The 20,263-nt window shown below is 38.2% G+C and overlaps 1 protein-coding gene across 4 annotated transcripts; it reads right to left on the reverse strand.

Moving 5' to 3' along the window:
• Positions 1 to 828: 828 nt before the first annotated feature.
• Positions 829 to 16,334, reverse strand: TADA2A (transcriptional adaptor 2A). Of its 4 annotated transcripts, none has more exons than XM_053457688.1 (15): positions 16,223 to 16,334; positions 15,358 to 15,464; positions 14,009 to 14,068; positions 13,603 to 13,694; positions 12,534 to 12,691; positions 11,787 to 11,875; positions 11,578 to 11,650; positions 11,101 to 11,164; positions 10,180 to 10,223; positions 9,607 to 9,717; positions 5,348 to 5,419; positions 4,131 to 4,263; positions 3,524 to 3,564; positions 3,259 to 3,332; positions 829 to 1,741 (listed from the first exon to the last, which is right to left on the reverse strand). In XM_053457688.1, the coding sequence occupies exons 1-15, from the start codon at positions 16,245 to 16,247 to the stop codon at positions 1,550 to 1,552; spliced, it is 1,335 nt and encodes a 444-aa protein (XP_053313663.1). In that variant the 5' UTR covers positions 16,248 to 16,334; the 3' UTR covers positions 829 to 1,549. The 4 variants fall into 4 exon arrangements, with proteins under 4 accessions (XP_053313663.1, XP_053313664.1, XP_053313666.1 ...); XM_053457689.1 differs by having other exon boundaries at positions 16,226 to 16,262; XM_053457691.1 differs by lacking the exon at positions 16,223 to 16,334 and adding an exon at positions 16,084 to 16,208.
• Between the last annotated feature and the right edge of the window lie 3,929 nt (positions 16,335 to 20,263).

The raw sequence follows: 20,263 nt of genomic DNA on the forward strand, positions 1-20,263 counted from the left end.
AGATGACGTGCTCCCATCTGCATCATATTCTGACGGATCTTCGGTCTCTATTTTCTCAGTGTCTATGTCTGTACCTGTTTAGTGAAGGCCTTAAAGCCGGGTGAGCGCAGCAAAGAAGATTTTAGTTTTAGTTTTCATGTCCGTTTCATCTGAGAAACAAGAACTACGTTCTTGATGGATCTATATCACCTTCAGTGCCTCAGCATCCTCTATATAAGTATCTTCTCAAAAAAAAAAAAAAGGAATTTATTTTTGCTGGAGAGGGCTAGTTTCGTCTTCAGGCTATCCCATTCTTCAAGAATAACCAATTTAACTCAGTAGGTACAATATTACTTTGTCGTGGGTTACATCCTCACAATCGTCATGCCTCCCTAACCATGTCATTATTATTATTATTATTGTATGTGTCACAAATTATTCCATGTGTAGAATAGATCTCTACAGATTTAAAATTAAAACTACAGCAGGTGCTACTGGAGTTAAGGGTGGCTGCACTAGAATCACCACAATCAGACGCTTATGCTTAAAACGATCCAAATGTGATCGCCATTAACCATTTGAAGGCTAGTCTTTAGTGGTAAGGGAGCTCTGTGCCTCGTCCAACATTAGTGGGTCTTCCCCTTGTGGCACAAGCCTTCTGTTAACTGGCTCAATGTATAACAAGTGATTTGTGCCATCTCTCTGTCCTGTGCTACTAAAAGCCACATAAACTCTGGCCACCAATATCTACCCCAGTAGGACAAAGGAGCTGAAGGTCACCATGTCCAGCATTGCAAAAGAAATGAGCAAAGAAAAGAAACTTTTTTTTTTTTTTTTAAAAACAAAAGGTTAATCTTCTTAAACATCTTTAAAACATACATCACGAACATACTAACAAAAGAAAAACAAATACAAATGCAAGACTGATCGCTGTAATTGGACAATAGTACCTTTTCACATTTTGATGGATGTACTAGGAATTTTATATTTTTTTCTGCAAATTTTTCTAGGGTTTCTTTAGTGAAAAACACAAGTATACTGCTACAAAAGACAAACATACATTATATACAAAACAATAAAATAAAGAACTTAAATACTTTTTTTTTGGTTAGCTCCAAAAATATGGAACAAAACACTGGCAAATACATATATCTGATACTTTTTACAATCAATCAGTTCCCAGAAAATAATGGGAAACACGTCTGTAAGATTTTAATAGATGTTATTCATGGTTACTTAGCTATACTTATGTAGTAGTTATGCTCAAGTTGACATTACAAGGCAAATATCATGCACATGTTTTACAATTCACTCTCCGACTTACTGTTCGCACGCCGTCCTATCTGTTGTACAGAAGCAAATAATCCTTCAGGTATTTGTTGGGGTTTTTTTTGTTTACAAGTTGACAAAAATGCAAAGTAACCAAGGTGTGTAGTATAACAAACTATGTCATTGTACACTTTTAAATACTTGGATACAAAACAATGGAACATGACCTCTGAACTATAACAATATGCCCTTTGAGGTTTTAGCAGAAGTTCTCATTTCAAGGAAATAAGCAAGAATCCCTTTATGGCAGAGGCTTTATGATAAATCCTTCCCGTATGAGGAAATCATAGATCTTGCGAGTCTTATTAACATCTATCTTGATAAGGGCTCGAGCTTGTGCCAGTCGAAGGCTTCCCTGCTTTTTGCATTCATTCACCAGTGCCGCTTTGTACTCCAGATAAGCTCCAGGAACCAATCTCACCATCTGACACAACTGCAAAACAAAAGGGTTCATATTCTCAGCTTACTTTAAACGGACCGGTTAACCTTTAACATGAAGGTGGTCTCCAGTTACCAAAACATGGCAATATTAGTTTGGTGCGTAAAGAAATAAGGGAATGGTAGTAATGCACTATTTCGGTTTAGTGCTAGTTTTATATATACAAACTCTAAGTACCGTATTTGCTCGATTATAAGACAAGGTTTTTTTTCAGAATTGCTCTGAAAAATACCCCTCGTCTTCTAATCGGGGTCGTCTTATATCCAGACCTCAAATAGAGGTCTGACTAAGAGACTAAGATCCAGATCCCCCGCACCGCTGCAGGGGACCTGGATCCTTCTGCCGCCCCCCCCATTTAACACTCCCCCCCCACCTCACACACTTACCGGTGCTTCCAATTTCCTGCTGTATTGCCGGGGCAGCGGGTTGGCGTCTACGCGATCCGCATAGACAATTTACACTGCAGCCGGAAGAAGGTGTGGCTAGCAGCGGGGGTTGTCTGCGTCCATCGTGCAGACCTTCCCCGACTGTCAGAGATCAGAGTTCCCCGCACCGGTGCGTCGACCCGCTGCCCCAGCAATACAACAGGAAATTGGAAGACTGTGTGTGTTGGGGGGGTGTTAAATGGGGGCATAGGGCTTTTCTGGAGGCGGAGTGCTCTGTGAAATGCCTTTTAACCCCCTTAACGCCACTCTGCCTCCTGAAATGCCTTATACCTCCCTATATGCCACTCTGCCCCATAATATGCCTTTTAACCCCCTAAATGCCAGAGTGGCATATAGGGGTATAAGGCATTTCTGAAGGCAGCGTGCTCTATACAATGCCTTTTAACCCCCCTAAATGCCTTTTAACCCCCCTAAATGCCACTCTGCCTCCTGAAATGCCTTATACCTCCCTATATGCCACTCTGCCCCATAATATGCTTTTTAACCCCCTAAATGCCAGAATGAGATATAGGGGTATAAGGCATTTCTGGAGGCAGAGTGGCACATAGGGGGTTAAAAGGCATATCATGGGGCACAGTGGCATATAGAGGGTTAAAAGGCATATCATGGGCCACAGATCCATATTGGAGTGGCAAGCCTGGGGGCAGATGTGCGTAACTGGGGGGCAGGTTGGAAAATACAAGGAAATAAAAACAAAAAATATTTTTCTCAATCATAGCTTTTATTAAAAAATGTAATAGTTTACATGAATTAACATTTACTGGTAAAACTTTTTTCCTATAGGGTCGTCTTATATTCAGGCTTTTTCTTTTTTTCCTAAATTAATATTTAGATTTTGGGGGGTCGTCTTATAATCAGGGTTGTCTTATAATCGAGCAAATACGGTAAATGGCTTTAGTTACCACATACTGTGTATGTATACTTTATATATATATATATATATATATATATATATATATATATATATATGTATATAGGGCCCATTGCAAGCTTGCCTGTGTCAGCACTTTGTCATTCACATAACCTTAGTCGTAATCTACACATTCTAACCACAGCGTTTGGTACCTCTTTCTCTTTGTCGTTCAGTTTTTCTGTACCAGGAAGTCCTGTTAAGTCTAAGGGGGGAGCACTTCGTCTTCCTGTTAATGAAAAGATTGTGTAATATCAGAATATAGTTATATATATAACTCAGACTCTGGTGCAAGGACTAGGTTTAACATTTATAAAAGAGACACCCCAGCCATCATATGTGCTTTAACGTGTATAATAGCCGAGTGCCATCTTTAATGATTTGCCTATTTTTTATAAATATTAGAAATTTGAAAATTACCTGAACTAGAAACAGGTGCGACTTGGTGCACTCCAGCGTCACTGAAAAGAAATTAAAAAAAAAAAAAAAAATTATACACATATATATATGGGTAATTGCAGCATATTACAGTTATCATAAGGATGGATGATGGCACAAAATGCCAATAACATAATGTTTTATACGGTCAAGTGTTGGAACACTGGGCATTCCAGATATGCTTTTTTCCCCAAAAAAGTCTTAAATATGTTAGTTAAGGTATTTATGTACGCTAAATGTTTGATTTATTAACAAAAGCATTAAAGTTTTCATTCCATTTGATATGTACACATATTTTATGAGATATAATGCTACTGATATATAGTGACCTTAAACAGAAATATATATTTAGAGACCAATGTGTTTATAGAAGAGTTTCTCAGGCTCTTCCGATGGTCTAAAGCTCAATCAATTTATTAGCAAACAATGGCTGTTGCCAGAAAGGAGACAAACTGCACCAAATAAGTGCAATCTTTAGTATGCAGAAGTCACCAAGTAATGGGGCTTAGACAACCCAGAAGCCTACAATGAAAGGCAAACCATACAGAAAGAGCAGACAGGAGCTATTAAACACTTTATAAAACCATACATGGCAGCTTGTCTTTTAAGCCATTGTTGGCAGGCGTTCCCATCTTGAATGTACTGAAGGACCTCAGAAAGCATTGTCCTCTTCATACGTTCTTCTTCTCTGGACTTCTTTAACCGGTCATAGACTTTTGCACCTGTAATTATTTACAAGACACACATGAGAAAACCTAAAGTGGTGGCCACAATCAGATTTGTTTGGACATCGATGAAGCAAAAACTCACTGGCTCAGCAGACAATACTTTCTTCGACAAGCTGTGTACTCTTTTGTTCAACACTTTTTTGTCTCTACTGCGATGATTACCAGAACATGTATAAAGTATTTCTCGGCAAGAAACAGGCATTTTTATTACATGAGTGTACACCTGTTTATAGTAATAGGATGTGCTTCCGTGTATTAAGTGTAGGTCTAGATTGTAAGCTAGTCAATTTAACCTAATGTAATGGTTTGTTAGGTCTAGGTTCGTCATACCCCCTAGCTTTATTTAAGACATTAATGTATTAATGTATTATTAATAGACAAATGGTCAGTCTATACTATACTACACCCCCTACACCCCATGCTGAACAATGGGAGTCTCGGCATATCACACTCCAATTATTCCTTAATTATTATACACAGAACCAGTAGGAGAATGTGTAAATATTCAATAAACCATGTGTTACTGTAAAGAGTGCAGTAAAGATCCATAAAACAAAGAAATAAAGTGCTGCGCAAAATTTACAAACGACACCACAATAAAGCACATATGACCTCCTTAAGCACGGTGGGAAAATCATGAATGCCCAGCACTTTATTTCTTTGTTTTGTGTATTATCCTTTACACACTTGTGGTCAGTGTGTTGGTTCTGCAGCACCAAGGTATTATACTTGTTTAAGTTGCATCATTACACCAGATATCTGGCATTTTCATTTTAAGCGCTGAGTATCACTCTTTCCTTTTCACTCAGTAAAGATCCATAGTACAATAATACTAACAATATTATTATTTGGGCTGACACTATGCCCTCTTTGAATTGTATATAATACAGAAATTATACATGCAATTTTTTTTACAATTTCAATGCATTAAATCTCTTATAGAGATCCGTATGTGTCCTAAACACTAGGTATATGAAAGTGTGCAGCTTATCCACTATCAGTCACTAACATGTTAGCTGTCAAATTGCGATTTTAGATAAAAGTAACAATAGTAACAAAATCAGATTATTTTACTTACCACAAAATGTTTTAATGCCTGCAGTTCTGTAATCCTGTAACCGTTTGATCTCCCTGCGTAGCTCAAATTCCACTATATTACAATAATAAACTACAATTTACACTTTTGAAAAATGACACAATACGCATGTGAACATACAGGGGCCATTTGAATATTATTTGCTTATACAGCAAAGCAGTACCATCCACAAATATTGGCACCCTTGGTAAATATGACCAATTAACCTTTTGATCTTTACTTCAAACAATACACAAAATACTCTGCTCTTATGGATTTCAAACAATTGCAAACACAACATAGGTTTATCAAAGAAAACGGTTATATATGTGTGCCACCCTTTGAGTCAATGCATTGTACTACCTCCCTTTGCCAAGATAACCTCTCTAAGTCATCTTCTATAACACCTGATGACATAAGAGACTACATGTCAAGGTGGACACTGCTGGCCTATCCCCTGCAGTTCACCCCACAGGTTTTCTATGGGGTGCAAGTCAGGGGACTGGCATGACCATGGTAGTTCCTTCAGTTTATGGTCAGTAAACCATTTTTGTGTTCATTGTGATACTATGATTTGGATTATTGTCCTGGTGGAAGATCCAACTGCAGCCCATTTTAAGCTTGCTGACAGAGGCAGTCAGTTGTTCATTTAATATCATATATATAGATAGAGTGTATAGGCCATGTATCCTAACAAAGTGTCTACGTCCTCTTGCAGAAAAACAGCCTCAAAACATTAAAGATCCACCACCATATTTAACCGTGGGCATAAGGTACTTTTGCATATGGCTACCTCTCTGTGGGTGCTAAACCCACCTCTGGTGTTTGCCAAAAAGCTTGTTTTTTTTTCATCTGACTACAGGACTCAATTTGAAGTTACAGTACTAGTTATTTTTGGATGAGAGTAGAGACTTTTTTCTTGAAACCTTTCCTTTTGTTGATGTAGGCGACGTTGGACTGTTGTTTTGGAGACTGGCCCTAAGATGCAACTAATTGCAATTCTCCAGCTGTGATCCTAGGAGATTTTGGCCACTTGAACTATCCACTTTAACAGTGCGTTGAGACAATATAGACACACTTCCTCTCCCAGGTTTATCTTCTCATAGCCACTTCTGATTTTGAGAAGCTCAACAACTTTTTGCCACATGTCTATATTCCTTGGTCTTACTCATTATGATGAATGACTATTGTGAGACTGTGAACCCCTGGGGTGGAGCAATTGGGGAGCGGTGTTCCCCCATCCTGTGGAAAATCCATGCCTGCTTTTCCAAGTGGCTAGAAGTCTGCAGGATCCGGTCCAGGATTCCTATGTGGCCAGCGTCAGGCACAGGTGCTGGCATTAAAAACCCCAGGAGCCTGATACTCAGAGAGACTGTTGGGGGAAGAAGAAGTTCCCTGTGCTCCCAGGGCAAGGAGAGGCCCTGAACAAGAAGACTATCCCTGAGCCAAGTGAGGCAATACCTGCCTGGACCTTTTGTGTGCTGTCTGGGGGAGGTTTTCCAGAGCCTGGCGTAGCTGGGTCTGGCTGGGAGGTCGAGTTAGTGGGTGATTAGGCTGGTCAGTCTGGGCCAGCACAGTTTAGGTAGAGAGGGCTCCAATTGGGAGCTAGGTTTTCTTTTTATGATTTGGTTTTGGTCAGTTAAAATATAGCGCTGTTTTGTTACAAGCTGGTGTTTGATTGCCTGACTCTGATTGCCCTAGAGGACTGTGCTTAGGACCCCTAAATGTGATATGTATGGGCCTCATGCTACAGGGTTTGTGCTAGGGCTGCAACTAACGATTATTTTAATAATCGATTAGTTGACCGATGATTTTTTTGATTAATCGATTAATCGGATAAAAAATGCAATTTTTTTTAATTTAAAACAATGTAATAAAAAACGTACAATTTACACTTTCATCTCTTTATTGCAATGGCCTCTCGCTATTCACCTTCTTACTGACATAATAATAAAAGCTACAAGAACCCAAACACAGTATTTCTCGAACTAGGTTTTAATACAAAGTTATTGGTAAATATTAATTCATATGTTAACTATTTTTCATATTTAATAAAAACTATGAGAAAAAACCTTTATATTTTCTTTTATATACCAAACTGCCCCCAGTTATGCACATCTGACCCCCAGCTTGCCACTCTGCCCCATATATGCCTTATACCTCTTATATGCCAGAGATTCCACTGTGCCCCCGATATGCCTTATACTCCTTATATGCCAGTGATATCCAACTGAGCCCCCTGATATACCTTTTACCCCCAGATATGTCTTATGCCCCCCTGATATGTCTTATAACTTCCAATATGCCATTCGCCCCCATTTATGCCTTATACCTCCCGATATGCCACTCCACTCCCCATAAATGGCTCCCATACACCCCTCTGACTCCTCCCCCCTCCCATACACCACTCTGCCTCTCTACCGACTCCCTGGTATTTTGTGAACCTCCGTTGCTGACAGGCACTTACACTGCAGCTTCATAGAAGCCTCAGCGTAAGTGAAGGGCAGTAACGGAGGCTGTCTGTGCGATGCAGACCCCCACCAGCTGACAGAGAGGATGATCCTCTGCAGGAGACCTCGATTCTCTGTCAGCCGGTCGGGGTCTGCATCACACAGACAGCCTCCGTTACTCACCTTCACTTACGCTGAGGCTTCTATGAAGCTGCAGTGTAAGTGCCTGTCAGCAACGGAGGTTCACAAAATACCAGGGAGTCGGTAGAGAGGCAGAGTGGTGTATGGGAGGGGGGAGGAGTCAGAGGAGTGTATGGGAGGGGGGAGAGAGACGGAAGTGAGAGAGCAGCCGACAGTGAGGGGAATCCAGGTCCCCTGCAGCGTTGCGGGGATCTGGATTCTGGTGTTATAATCCGATCTCTGTTTGAAGTCGCATTATATAAGGACTAAATCGATAAAAATCGATTCGACTAATAGATAATGAAAATCGTTGACAACGATTTTCCTTATCGATTAGTTGTTTCAGCCCTAGTTTGTGCACACTATATAATGAGATAATTTGCCCTATGCGTTTCCTAACATTTATACCCCTGTGAAACACAGTTGAAACATTTCTTTTCCTAGTCACCCACGTGTAGTAAAAAAAAAAAAATATATATATATATATAAAAAAAAATATCACTAGGAATATGCGTCCAATATATGATTCTCATATGAATTGATAGGGGTGCCAGTAATTGTGGCACACAATTGTTAACACTTATTTATTTTAAATATTTTTTTTCTTAATTTTTTTATAAACCTGTGTTGTGTTTGTAATTGAATGACATTCATGAGAGCAGAGTATTTTTGTGTTTTGTTTGAAGAAAAAATCAAAAGGTTAAACAATAAAGACTATTTTTCACAGCCTTCTTTGCTCATATTTACCAAGGGTGCCAATACCTGTGGAGGGCTTATATCAGGAGGACACAACCTTCAATTAATGGGTAACATTACATGTTTCAACATATATATACTCCTCCGTACTTCGTTGAATAGTAAGAGTGGAATTTAAAGGCTATGGTGAGTAATCAATCACAGGACTGGCTGCAGCAAAAGCAGATGTTGGAGGATAAAGCGTCAACGGCCAGTCTGCAATTATCAATATATTCCTCTTGTTATCATAATGTAAGGTAGCCTGACTTTTTAAATGCCTCCTCCTTCAAAATGGAAGGAACACACATATAATTACAAAACATTTGCTGAGGATACTGTGGTCATGAAAATGGTCTCTAGATTGTACTGGGATTGTACTGGTGTCTCAGAAAAATAAAATGAAGCAAAACAGCTGGGAGAAGTGCAGAGTATAAACTATATAAACACATATTAGAAATACTGAGTGGCTATTCATCTTCTCAGCAAAACATTTCATTTTAATTACTGTGGCAAGTTAAATGCTTACACACAAGCTTGTGAGAGCTGCTTTAGTGTAGTAATTATAGGCAGGATCTGGCAACAAGATACAATTAGGTATACTCTCTGCAGAAGGAATTTGAAAGAGAGAGCTCCTTGATATCACGCTATGCTTCAACGAGGCCAAATAATGCACAGATAACATGAGGGATTTCTTATAGCCATTATCATTGTTTCCTATAGACAATAAATATACACACTAGCAACAAAAGATTACTTAGTTTCCGTTAACTTGAGCCTGATACAGCTATGTAAAGATTTGGCTCAAGTAGGGCTGTGTGGTTCACTGTTAAGATAATCATCCATTATTGGCTACTTTGGGCTCTTGTTGAACATGCTGAAGTTGTGCGGTTTACTTACATGCGTGACTTTCAATGAACTTGTCATGCTCCAATGGTCCTACAACCCTGGCAAATCGCCTCATTGTTTCATACAGCTCTTGAACCTCTCTGGGGTACCTCCTTTCTAAAACTAAGTAAATACAAAAAAAACCAACAATGCAAACTTTAGGGATTTTTGGGTATATCAATAACAGGAGTATATTAACACCTGGACCCCTCTGGTACAGAGACACGCTATTTTACCATGTGCAAGACAAAGCTAAATGCTCGTATCAATCTTTTTGCGTCAGAAAGAAAACAGTTTATACAGGGCACAGGAAAAAGGGATTTTTGTTCCCAGAAAATAAGAACGATTAGACCATCCCATTTTTCCTGTCATTTTATTCTTGTAACCAGAAACAATAGTGTTTCACATAAAACTACCTGCTTATTATTTTAGTAAGCAGTAGTATATTTAATAGAACCACTTGGTTTTAACCCGCTACTAATTATGAAATCAGGTTTTACTACAAGAGTTTACCATTTACACCATATAGTTTAATTTAAAATGTCAATATTGCATCCAGCCACAAATAAAAACAAAAATACTTACTCTGAAACTTCCTCAGATTTATAAGACCGTGCTCTCTTATAATTCTATAGCCAAGGAAGAAAAAAAAAAAAAAAGAAAAATTTATTTATAAAAAGGTCTTTCTGCATGCAAAGGACCAAGCCCAAGAGCTTACATTTCCAAAAATCCACTTTACATAATGCAGCGGTAATCTATACTATACTCAGATGTGATTAGATCCATTTGCTATACATACTTCCTTATGTATTTTACCGTAGGGGTAGCCTTGGTAGTCTCACAGGTGTTGTGGGACTACAACCCCCATGATTCACACAGCTCCTATCTATAAAGAGAAGGGAGTAACTGCAGCTTGGTGAGAGTTCCCATTCCTAATAGAGGTCCAGATCAATCACACATAAGATGCTAGAAATGAGAAATACCTTGGGGCTTTCAACATTTTGCATTTGTTGATTCTACAGTGAAGGAAACAATTATTTGATCCCCTGCTGATTTTGTACGTTTGCCCACTGACAAAGACATGATCAGTCTATAATGTTAATGGTAGGTTCATTTGCATGGAGCCCCAGACCGAGGGAGATTGACAGTTATTTTGTGTTTCTTCCATTTGTGAAGCTGCTTGGTAATGGTCTTGTACAATCTTGTCCCTGATACCCTTGGACGGCTCTTTGGTCTTGGCCATGGTGGAGAGTAAAATGCAAGTCAACGTACAACTTATTCTGGATTTTGTTGTTATTCTGTCTCTCACTGTTCAAATAAACCTACCATTTAAATTATAGACTGATCATGTCTTTGTCAGTGGGCAAACGTACAAAATCAGCAGGGGATCAAATAATTTTTCCTTCACTGTACATAAACATCCAGCAATCAGTGCTTTCAATAACGGAGGGTGAACAAGTCTCATATAAGGGCATATAAGAGCACGATCATACAAGCAGAACATACCTTTTCCTTCGTTGCCTCTCTTTCAATCTGGAGTGATATATATCTACAACTGCAATTTTCAAAGCTAAAAACAAAATACAGACAATTATGTTTCACAATGGGTGTATTCTTCACTTGTATTTTGCATGTTTGCAGGCGAGTTGAGGGTTGCAGTTCAACAACTTCCTAATGTATTATGAGCATATCTAGAAAGATAGGCTTAGGTAGCCTAGAATAACGCATAGTTAAAAGGACATTGCTGCTCTCACAAAATCTCCTCTGCCAACTTTTACGCAGGGCCATATCAGCACCTTTCCCAGAAAAAGTTCAGTTCAGAGGTCAGCTTTAGTAACGCAAGGTGAAGTTGTTAAGCTGCAATGTTTGCCTGACCTGCAATTATCACATAAAACCGTTTATAATCATAATACACACATATTAAAAACATAACCAAATGAAACCATTTCTCGTGATGCAACTGTAAGCCTTAAGTATACTTACCATGTAAAACATCGGAATCATCTTCGACAAAATCAATATCTCTTAGGTCCCATTCCGCATAATTGTCAAACTCCTGTTAAAGAGAATTCACAAAAAATACCATATATACTTGTTAAAGTAACAACTGACAGTACAGATAACCCAATGATTGGGTTACCATATAGCCACAATAAAAGAAACATTAGCATTATATAATAAAGAAAACTTACCTCTATGAAGTCTGCCCTAGCTGGCATGTATCCTGCCATATCTCTTGAAAGCAAAGATTCGAAAGATGGCCTTGGGGGATCTTCCGTAGCTAAAAGAATTAGGTTTGTTACATCACTATAATGTTACCTGGTATAGTTTTTGGGGTTCATTCACTAAAGTAAGAGTGTTTTTCTAAGAACAGATGAGCTACTTCTGGATAATACACAATTTAGTTGGTGCAATGGCTTCCAAGAAAGATCGGGGACTTTACCCTACATGTTTACAGAGAAAAACAAGCTCTTATTGCAGGAGAAGCTCACTGGTACCAGGTCTTAACAATGCATAGTTGGTAAGTTGACAATACAGCAATCAAATTAAAAAAAACACACAAGTGATGCTAAGAGAACGTTTATCTGTAAGCGCCTTTACTTGTAGTAACGTGTCCCTTTTTTAAATCAGGAACATCTAATTATCATGAGTTACAAAAGTAGGCAAAAAAAAATGGTTTCTTTTAAATTTCTGTGTTTAAACCTTCAAAAGGAAATAAAAATGACAGATCTTCAAGGCTTACTTGTACTTCATACTAGAGAGTGCACACAATCTTTTGTCTAAGAGGAACAGCACCTTTAATATGATTAATATAATATGGACAGAAAATGTGATTTACTTACTTTTCCCTAAATCACAATTAATTAAAGCTCCTAAGACTAAAATGATTTATGATTAGAGAGTAACCTATTTGAAAGGTGCTAATTAGATTCTCTTACACAAGAATGGAATGGCTGTGTTTATATGCTTTTCCTCTTCTGCTTGCTTCAGACTGAGCAATGTACTAGCAAAGAGTGGGTTGTTAATAAAATGCTTCATGTAGTGTTTTTCACAGTCATCTTTGGTCTTTGTGCGCATCTGATTGGCTACGTCTTGCCTTGATGATTAAAAAAAAAAAAAAAAAAAAAAGGAAAGGAAAGGAAAAAAAAATTATAGTTAAAAGCTGTGTGACCCACACAGATTGTCTTTACAGATCTAAAATACAGGTAATATTCTTTTGCAACGGCAATCATTTTCTTACCTAGATTTTGGAAACTGAAGAGTTCACATCAAATTATTTTGCTCTTTATTAGTTATATTAATCCGCCATAACTTTACCATTATATATTTAGTTCTACCTAACGTAGTTCTTAAAGATTAAATTTCTCCTATAAGAACTCCACATTAATTTCAATCATTTTAACATAATTGATATAGCGTTCATTGTAATGAGTCACCAAAAAAATCATATATCTATATCATGTAAACTATTTTTTCATATTTAATAAAAGCTATGATTGAGAAAAACATTGTTTTTGTTTTTATTTCCTTTTATTTGCCAACCTGCCCCCCAAGTTATGCACATCTGCCCCTAGGCTTGCCATTCTGTCTCCCTGATATGCCTTATACCCTGCTACATGCCACTCAGCCTCCCTGATATGCCTTTTAACCCCCAATATGCCACTCTGCCTCCAGAAATGCCTTATACCCCCTTTATGCCACTCTGCCTCCAGAAATGCCTTATACCCCTATATGCCACTCTGGCATATAGGGGGTTAAAAGGCATATCATGCCAAACACACGTCCTCTAATCATTTGAGGTCTGATTAGAAGACGAGGGGTATTATTCAGAGCATTTTCTCCGAAAAAACCTTGTCTTGTAATTGAGCAAATACGGTATTCTATTTATAGAAAAAAGCAAAAACTAATGCAAGGAATACTTTATTAATAAATGTTGACCATGCACACCATCCGACTTATGTTTACTTTAAATGACCAACACTATACATATAAGGATTGATAGCTTACCAGTTTCCAAAACCACAATCCATTACAGCTTCAAGAAGAGCCATTTCCTCCTGAGCTGTCCAGCTGGAGTCCAGGACCGCAAAATCAGAGGTCTGGAACAACACATCATAACACTGCGTTGTTAAAAACGGGCAATACTTCTTTGACACAAAGTGTAAACCTGAACATCATAAAAGTAATGATGTCCCACTTTCCTCAAACCATCTCAATTTAATTCACTACACTTTGTTATTATGCAAAGCCCTACAACTTAAGTAGTAAACCTTACACAGAATTGCACAGTAAATCATTTGCACAAGTCACAGTGTTTGGAAGAAATGATGCTTATTTCTAAAATAGAGTTGATTATTACCAACTTACAGAATACTACCACAAAGCACAACAAAAGGAAAAAAATGCCAAGTACCATTATTTCATAGCTGTGATCACTCTGGTGTTTCTTATATTCAAATCCTCTTGAGAAACACTACAAAGAAACAAATGAGAACTGCAAATAAACCACATAACACCATCTATGGACATAGTAAACTACAGCATAAGGTGGCTCAACAGTAAATATGAATCCATTGTTTTCTTGTAGAACGTCTTTGAAATGTATGCGTTAACAATTGGTCTCCTCATCTTTTGTTTTGGGTAAAGATTGGGTAGGCGCCCATTATGCCAGCCATGATTGTGCTTTCATACGTTTTACAAGTACAAATATTATTATATTTATATATGGGCATTGGCATTTGAAGCATCTTCTCATAAAAAAAAATACTCCAGGCATTACTCCTATTGCTTTCTTTTCAAGAACCTGAAGAGCTGCAGCCTTTACTCCAGGTAAGTGGTTTACTTATTTTTTGTTCTTCAAGAATGCATATGCAATTTTGTTTAGTGAGGCTGAGTACCAGTAAACATTAAAGAAGCCACTTACTTTTTGATGACCCCAAGGTTTTGAGACAACAGCTTGTACATACAATTTACGAGCTATTTGCTCTGGGTGACCGGTACAGCCTGCTTGCAGGGGAGTGATCTGGTTACGGATCCCCCCTTCCTTACTGTTTGTGATCCGAAGCAAGCGATCCTCACTTCAGGAGCAGTGAGAGAATATTGCTTCATAAGCACCTGTCCCCGAGCCCATTAGCTGATAATCAGAAAGACACAGAAAACTGGGTGCACCTCAGTAGATACCCTCATTTCCCAAAAATTCCAGATTTATTTATTTTTTACTTTGGCTTCCATCATTACTTTACAAGCACTGTAAGGTTGCTCCAGCACTCATAATAAAGGAACCTCATTTCTATTATGTCGCACGTGGATACCACAACTTTATTATTAGTTGTTGATTACTGCAGTCGGTGTATTTTGCAGAGCTATACAAATGGGCAACCTGGATATAACAAGTAGTTCATCACACAAGATCTTGCGTATTCTAAATATGTATATGTATGTATATGTATGTATATATATATGTATGTATATGTATGTATATATATATATATGTATATATACATATATATATATATATATATACATATATATATACACACACATGTATATATATATACACATATATATATATATATATATATATATATATATACACATATATATATATATATATATATATATATATAGTCATGCTAAACCATGTCACTTTGGCTTGAGTAACATATCTAGCGGTCTCATTTTTTTTCATTTATTGAAACATATACCTGAAATGTATTATTATTATTACTTATAATTTATTATTATATTATTGAAATAGTATACCTGTAAGCACAGAAGAAATGCGGGAGGTCCACATTCAGCGCATTTAATATATGGTTCCATGAGATACGAAGAGCAGCCGCGGCATGGTGGCTTGTCAAAGGGGTCATCTGGAATAACGAATCACCAATTAATAATACACTTCTTGGTATAAAACCAGCTGAGACTGGGAATCCATGAGCATGTACACAAAAAGATTTCTGGATCATTTTAGATCAAGTGGATCAAAGCAAAATACTCAACATGGCACTCAGAATATCTAAAAGCATTTATACAGCCATTAAAAAGATTCACGCAGAATACACTGCAATTTTTATACAGTTTTTACCGAGTGTCAGAAATCGGATAACCACACAAGAAAAATCCCTTTTGGAGATTTTTCATGTTGAGGTTACAGCAGATTTTATATTTCAAATAACGCGGAAGAAACAAGACATTTTAAAGCAGCTTTTCCAATTTTTTTTTTTACTTTACATTAAAAAGGTGTCTTTTTTTCTGCTTTTATATTTTTTATCACTAGGAGGAGTCTTAGCTTTTGAGAAAAGGGCTCACTCCTCCCTGCTTAGATACCATGTGCAGAAATTCACATACTATGTGATTTACTAAATATTACCTGCAAAAGGAGTGCATTTCCCTCAATGAGAGTAATCATTTTGTGTCTGTAATTTCTATCTATGCACAGAATATATAATACTTAAAGCATAATAGTAGCAGTTCTATTATTAATACTCTCTTCGTGATTCCATGATCGTTATAAGAAGGGCGATCAATTCCAGATGCTTCAATAAAGCTTATCTCACAAAGGAGACCCGCTCCGGGGTGACGGTTTTTTCCTACTCTCATTCGCTCCCCCCGTTTCCCTACTCACTACCGTAAGGTGCCAGCCGGTCCATGGTTGTCCCTCAGCTCAGCCTCACGAGCTAGCTCTGGCCCCCCGCCACACACACCGGAGAGAAAGCAGCCAATCCGAACGCGAGGAATCCACGGCAAGCTTGGGAAAACTAGACAAAGCGAACAGATCACCGAATACATCGTCAGGCTCCTTAGTGATTGGTAGGATCGCACGAGTGCCGAGTTATCGATGTGCTATTGCATGCATCACATTTCAATTTCAATGCTTTGGAGATAAATCTTGATGATAGTTAACTAGTTACCTTATATACATACATACATACATACATATATATATATAATATATATGTCTTAAGTTTCATAAGCTCTATACTGTCCTTTACAGTATTAATATTCCTATTGCTTTAATATTAAACTAATACAGTTTATGTCCCAGTCTCAGGGTCACGCTCCTTCCTATTCTACACTGCTGTAATCATCCGTAAGCATACCTGTGAAGCCCCTTCCTTTGGGGGATGCAGCTAGGGGGTCCCAGTGATGTCAGTTGGCAGTCTTAGTGATGTTGCAGACAGTCTCGCTGACGTTGCATGGGGTTAGCCCCACACGCAGTAAAATGTCAACGCCCCAATACTTGGGAACTCTCTGGGTCTTGACACACCCCGCTCCCCGCCTATTTTCCCTTTAAATGGGAGTGTTTCCCGCTGCCATCAGTGGGAACTCCCATTAACGTCAGCGGGACCACCTACCGATGTCAGCGGGACCACACACAGACATCCGCGGGACCTCCCACAGACGTCACGGGACCACCCGCTGACGTCAGTGGGCAGTTCTGGCCGCGTTCCGCAAGTGAATGGCTCCGGGTAGCCGAGACCAGAAGTTCCCTGGTATGGTTATGGTTGATACCCCTGTTTGAATGCAGATGACTCAAGTATATCTTTATACACGCATCTTCTGCAAGCCAAAGGGCCGAGAAAAAGTGCTAATGCATAGAGGGTATTCTACTGCACTGACAACAAAAATGTTAATTCAAAAGGTGACAGCTATGATACACTTTGAAGGATTTTTAGAGAATAAAGAATTGTTATGAAACTAAAATGTCACCGGAATCCCTGGCTGTCATGTTGATGCAGGCAGAAGCATTAATAGAAAAAAGTAATAGTTGTAGTGGAGCGCCTTCTTCAAAGAGACAGGTTATCTCTTTAGTCTCTCCCACCTAATGAAGTAGACAGCTTCTAGTATTGAGGGTAGCTAAACAAGCAGATTTATAAGGGACAAAACTGAGAAACAAAGGGAGAAAACAACACCAGCAGAGGCCGATTATTACCAGTAAAGGAATAAGGTGGCTCGTGGGAGGATTGCCACCACTCTCCAAGGGAGATGGAGTGACGAACGGAAGAAGTCTACCTACTACATGTTATCCTCAGGAGAAAGGTGACCAATTGGAGAATCATTAGCTGTCTTTGTGTTATTCAGTGGGGATCAGTGCAAGCACCTCGGCTCAACCTTTATTGTATGCAGCGGCATGATACTGATACTAGAACTCTTCTTCCTCTGCTGGGCACACACACTCCCATCGTCCATTTCCCAATATGTCACATACAACGCATGTATTTTAGCTTTCAGTACAGAAAAACATCAAAAAAGTAATTAGACTTGGTTAGTGCAAAAGAAAATAAAACATTCAGGTTTTACACCAAAATAGCGCCTGCGCCCCTTATAATAAGTTAGATAAACTATATAAAAGATAATATCACTCCAATAGAAGTATATGTAGGGAATCCAAATACACTCATAAAAAAAATATATATATATGCTCCAATAGAAGTATATGTAGGGAATCCAAATACACTCATAAAAAAAAATATATATATATGCTCCAATAGAAGTATATGTAGGGAATCCAAATACACTCATAAAAAAAAAAAATATATATATATATATATAGGGTAATACGTAAAGGAAAATAGTAGAAAAAATATATACTTAGAGAGCCCCTTACAATATTAAGGGCAAAGATATGCCTATATGTAGTGCTCAAACCAGACAAGATAATGCTCAAACCAGACAAGATAATTCTCAAACCAGACAAGACATTAAAAGGTAATACATTTTAGTAATACCATAGACACAGATAGATATATTTTAGCGTTATTAAACAAATAATATAAAACCTATAGAACATCTTCTAAAATGTCAGTACTCTTTGAAAATGATCCTCATAATAGACACACACACGCGTAATGTCTATGAATTTGAAGCAGCAGACTTGCATGCACTGGACAATGGTCCATTCACTAAAGCTAACTTGTGTTTGGACTCTCTACATGCAAGCACATGATTGTAGGAAAATCAAAATGATGGGAGCTGAAAAAAGACTTCATTACCTGTGAGTTGGAAACTAGTACTTTTTGCAGATAAAATAGGCTGAATATGAACGGAATTTAGTCAAATGTGTGTTGTTTGCCTCATCTCCCTATGTTTTTTTAAGGGACTGTGTACCTTAAGGAAGCTAAGCACTATGACCGATAGGTTTCGTCTATACAATTAAGGTGACCATACCATTAACCAGCATATGAAAGAAATATTATGTAAAACATAGCTTTTAATATATCATTTCTAAAACCTATAACCAACAAAAAAGAGCCACCTGGTGGGCAGAGACTATTTTTTTTAAATAGCTACACAGGAATTTTTTTTCAACTGAGCATTTTATGAATAGAATGGTAACCTCTTCACTCTTCACTTGGTCCCAGACATAAACCATAAATGGACACCATTAATGAGGAGCCTGTGTGTCAGGAAGGGTGCCAGAAATCTGGCCAAGACCTCAAAATATGCACAAAATACAAAAAAGGGAAGTGTACCCTAACAAGCCTTTAAATACACTACATTTAAAGATATTGGAGAGCCATATCTAATAAAGCAATGTATTTTCAAAAGCCATTGCAAGCCACCCCTGCTCCCATAATTAATACACAGGCACTTTTTAATTAAAAAAAGAACCCTGCAACCTGTGACGACGAGAGCCAGAGAAAACCCCTAGCCAAACCCTCCTTGATATGTTTCTCATATAAAACCAGAGGATAGGTCTTGCCTCTCTAAGGACAAATACCAGGAAGAAGATTGATAGGACAACAGTATGGCCTATGTGGTGGTAGTCCCAACAAGCTCTAAGAATGGTAGTGTTAGAATAATTTGCAAGGGTTAGATACAGTAGGACTGGATGCAAGCAGAACTGCAGGCTGTTAATTTCCCGAGGAACAAACAATAACAGGGTTATGTGTTTGATGGCACAGTAACCCCAAAATCAAAGGACTTTGGAGATTTGGAAAATATTTAGAAGCTTTGTTATGGCGGAGCCCAATTGCTGCTTCCGGAGGAACATTGCCTCTTGGCAAATCATCTCAGAGAATAGGAGACATCCATCTACAGCTGCTACACAAATATATAGTTATTTTTTCGTGAAGGCACACTCTACCCTCAAATCACAGAACAAGTAATCAGCAACAGGAGCCATGTTACGAAAGAAATCCATTAACCTCCATTCAAGAAAGCTTTCTTTTCTTTACCTCAGACACACTATAGACGCTATTAATTTTTATTGGTTTTCCAGAGGTAGATGTAACAGAATGAACTGAAGGAGAGGATGATATGATCTGAGTAAAGGATGAGGACATTGCCCAGGATGTCCTGCCCATTGTTCCAAGACATACTTCAAACTTGATGGTTAATGAGAAGAAAGATTCAAGATCAGACAGCGGTGTAACACGATCATTAATAAATTTGGAAGGACCCTTCTGAAGAGATGTACACAAGACTTGGTTCAACTCTAATTGGCCAGAGTCTGGAATTCACTAGTGTACTGTCACATACATCTGTCATTCAGCCAGCTATTAGTTGGGTTTCTTCAGCAGCATCTATATGGCCACAGTTTTCACAAAGGTTGTCCTGTGTTCTGTCAAACAGAAAACCTACATACCTACCTAGGGGTTCTCCTACTCGAGACATGGAAAAACTAGCAATGTGTATGGGTGGGGTTAGGGGAGGGAAGTAGGCA

This window comes from Spea bombifrons, chromosome 2 (assembly GCF_027358695.1).
Source record: "Spea bombifrons isolate aSpeBom1 chromosome 2, aSpeBom1.2.pri, whole genome shotgun sequence".
Taxonomy (NCBI): Eukaryota; Metazoa; Chordata; class Amphibia; order Anura; family Pelobatidae; genus Spea; species Spea bombifrons.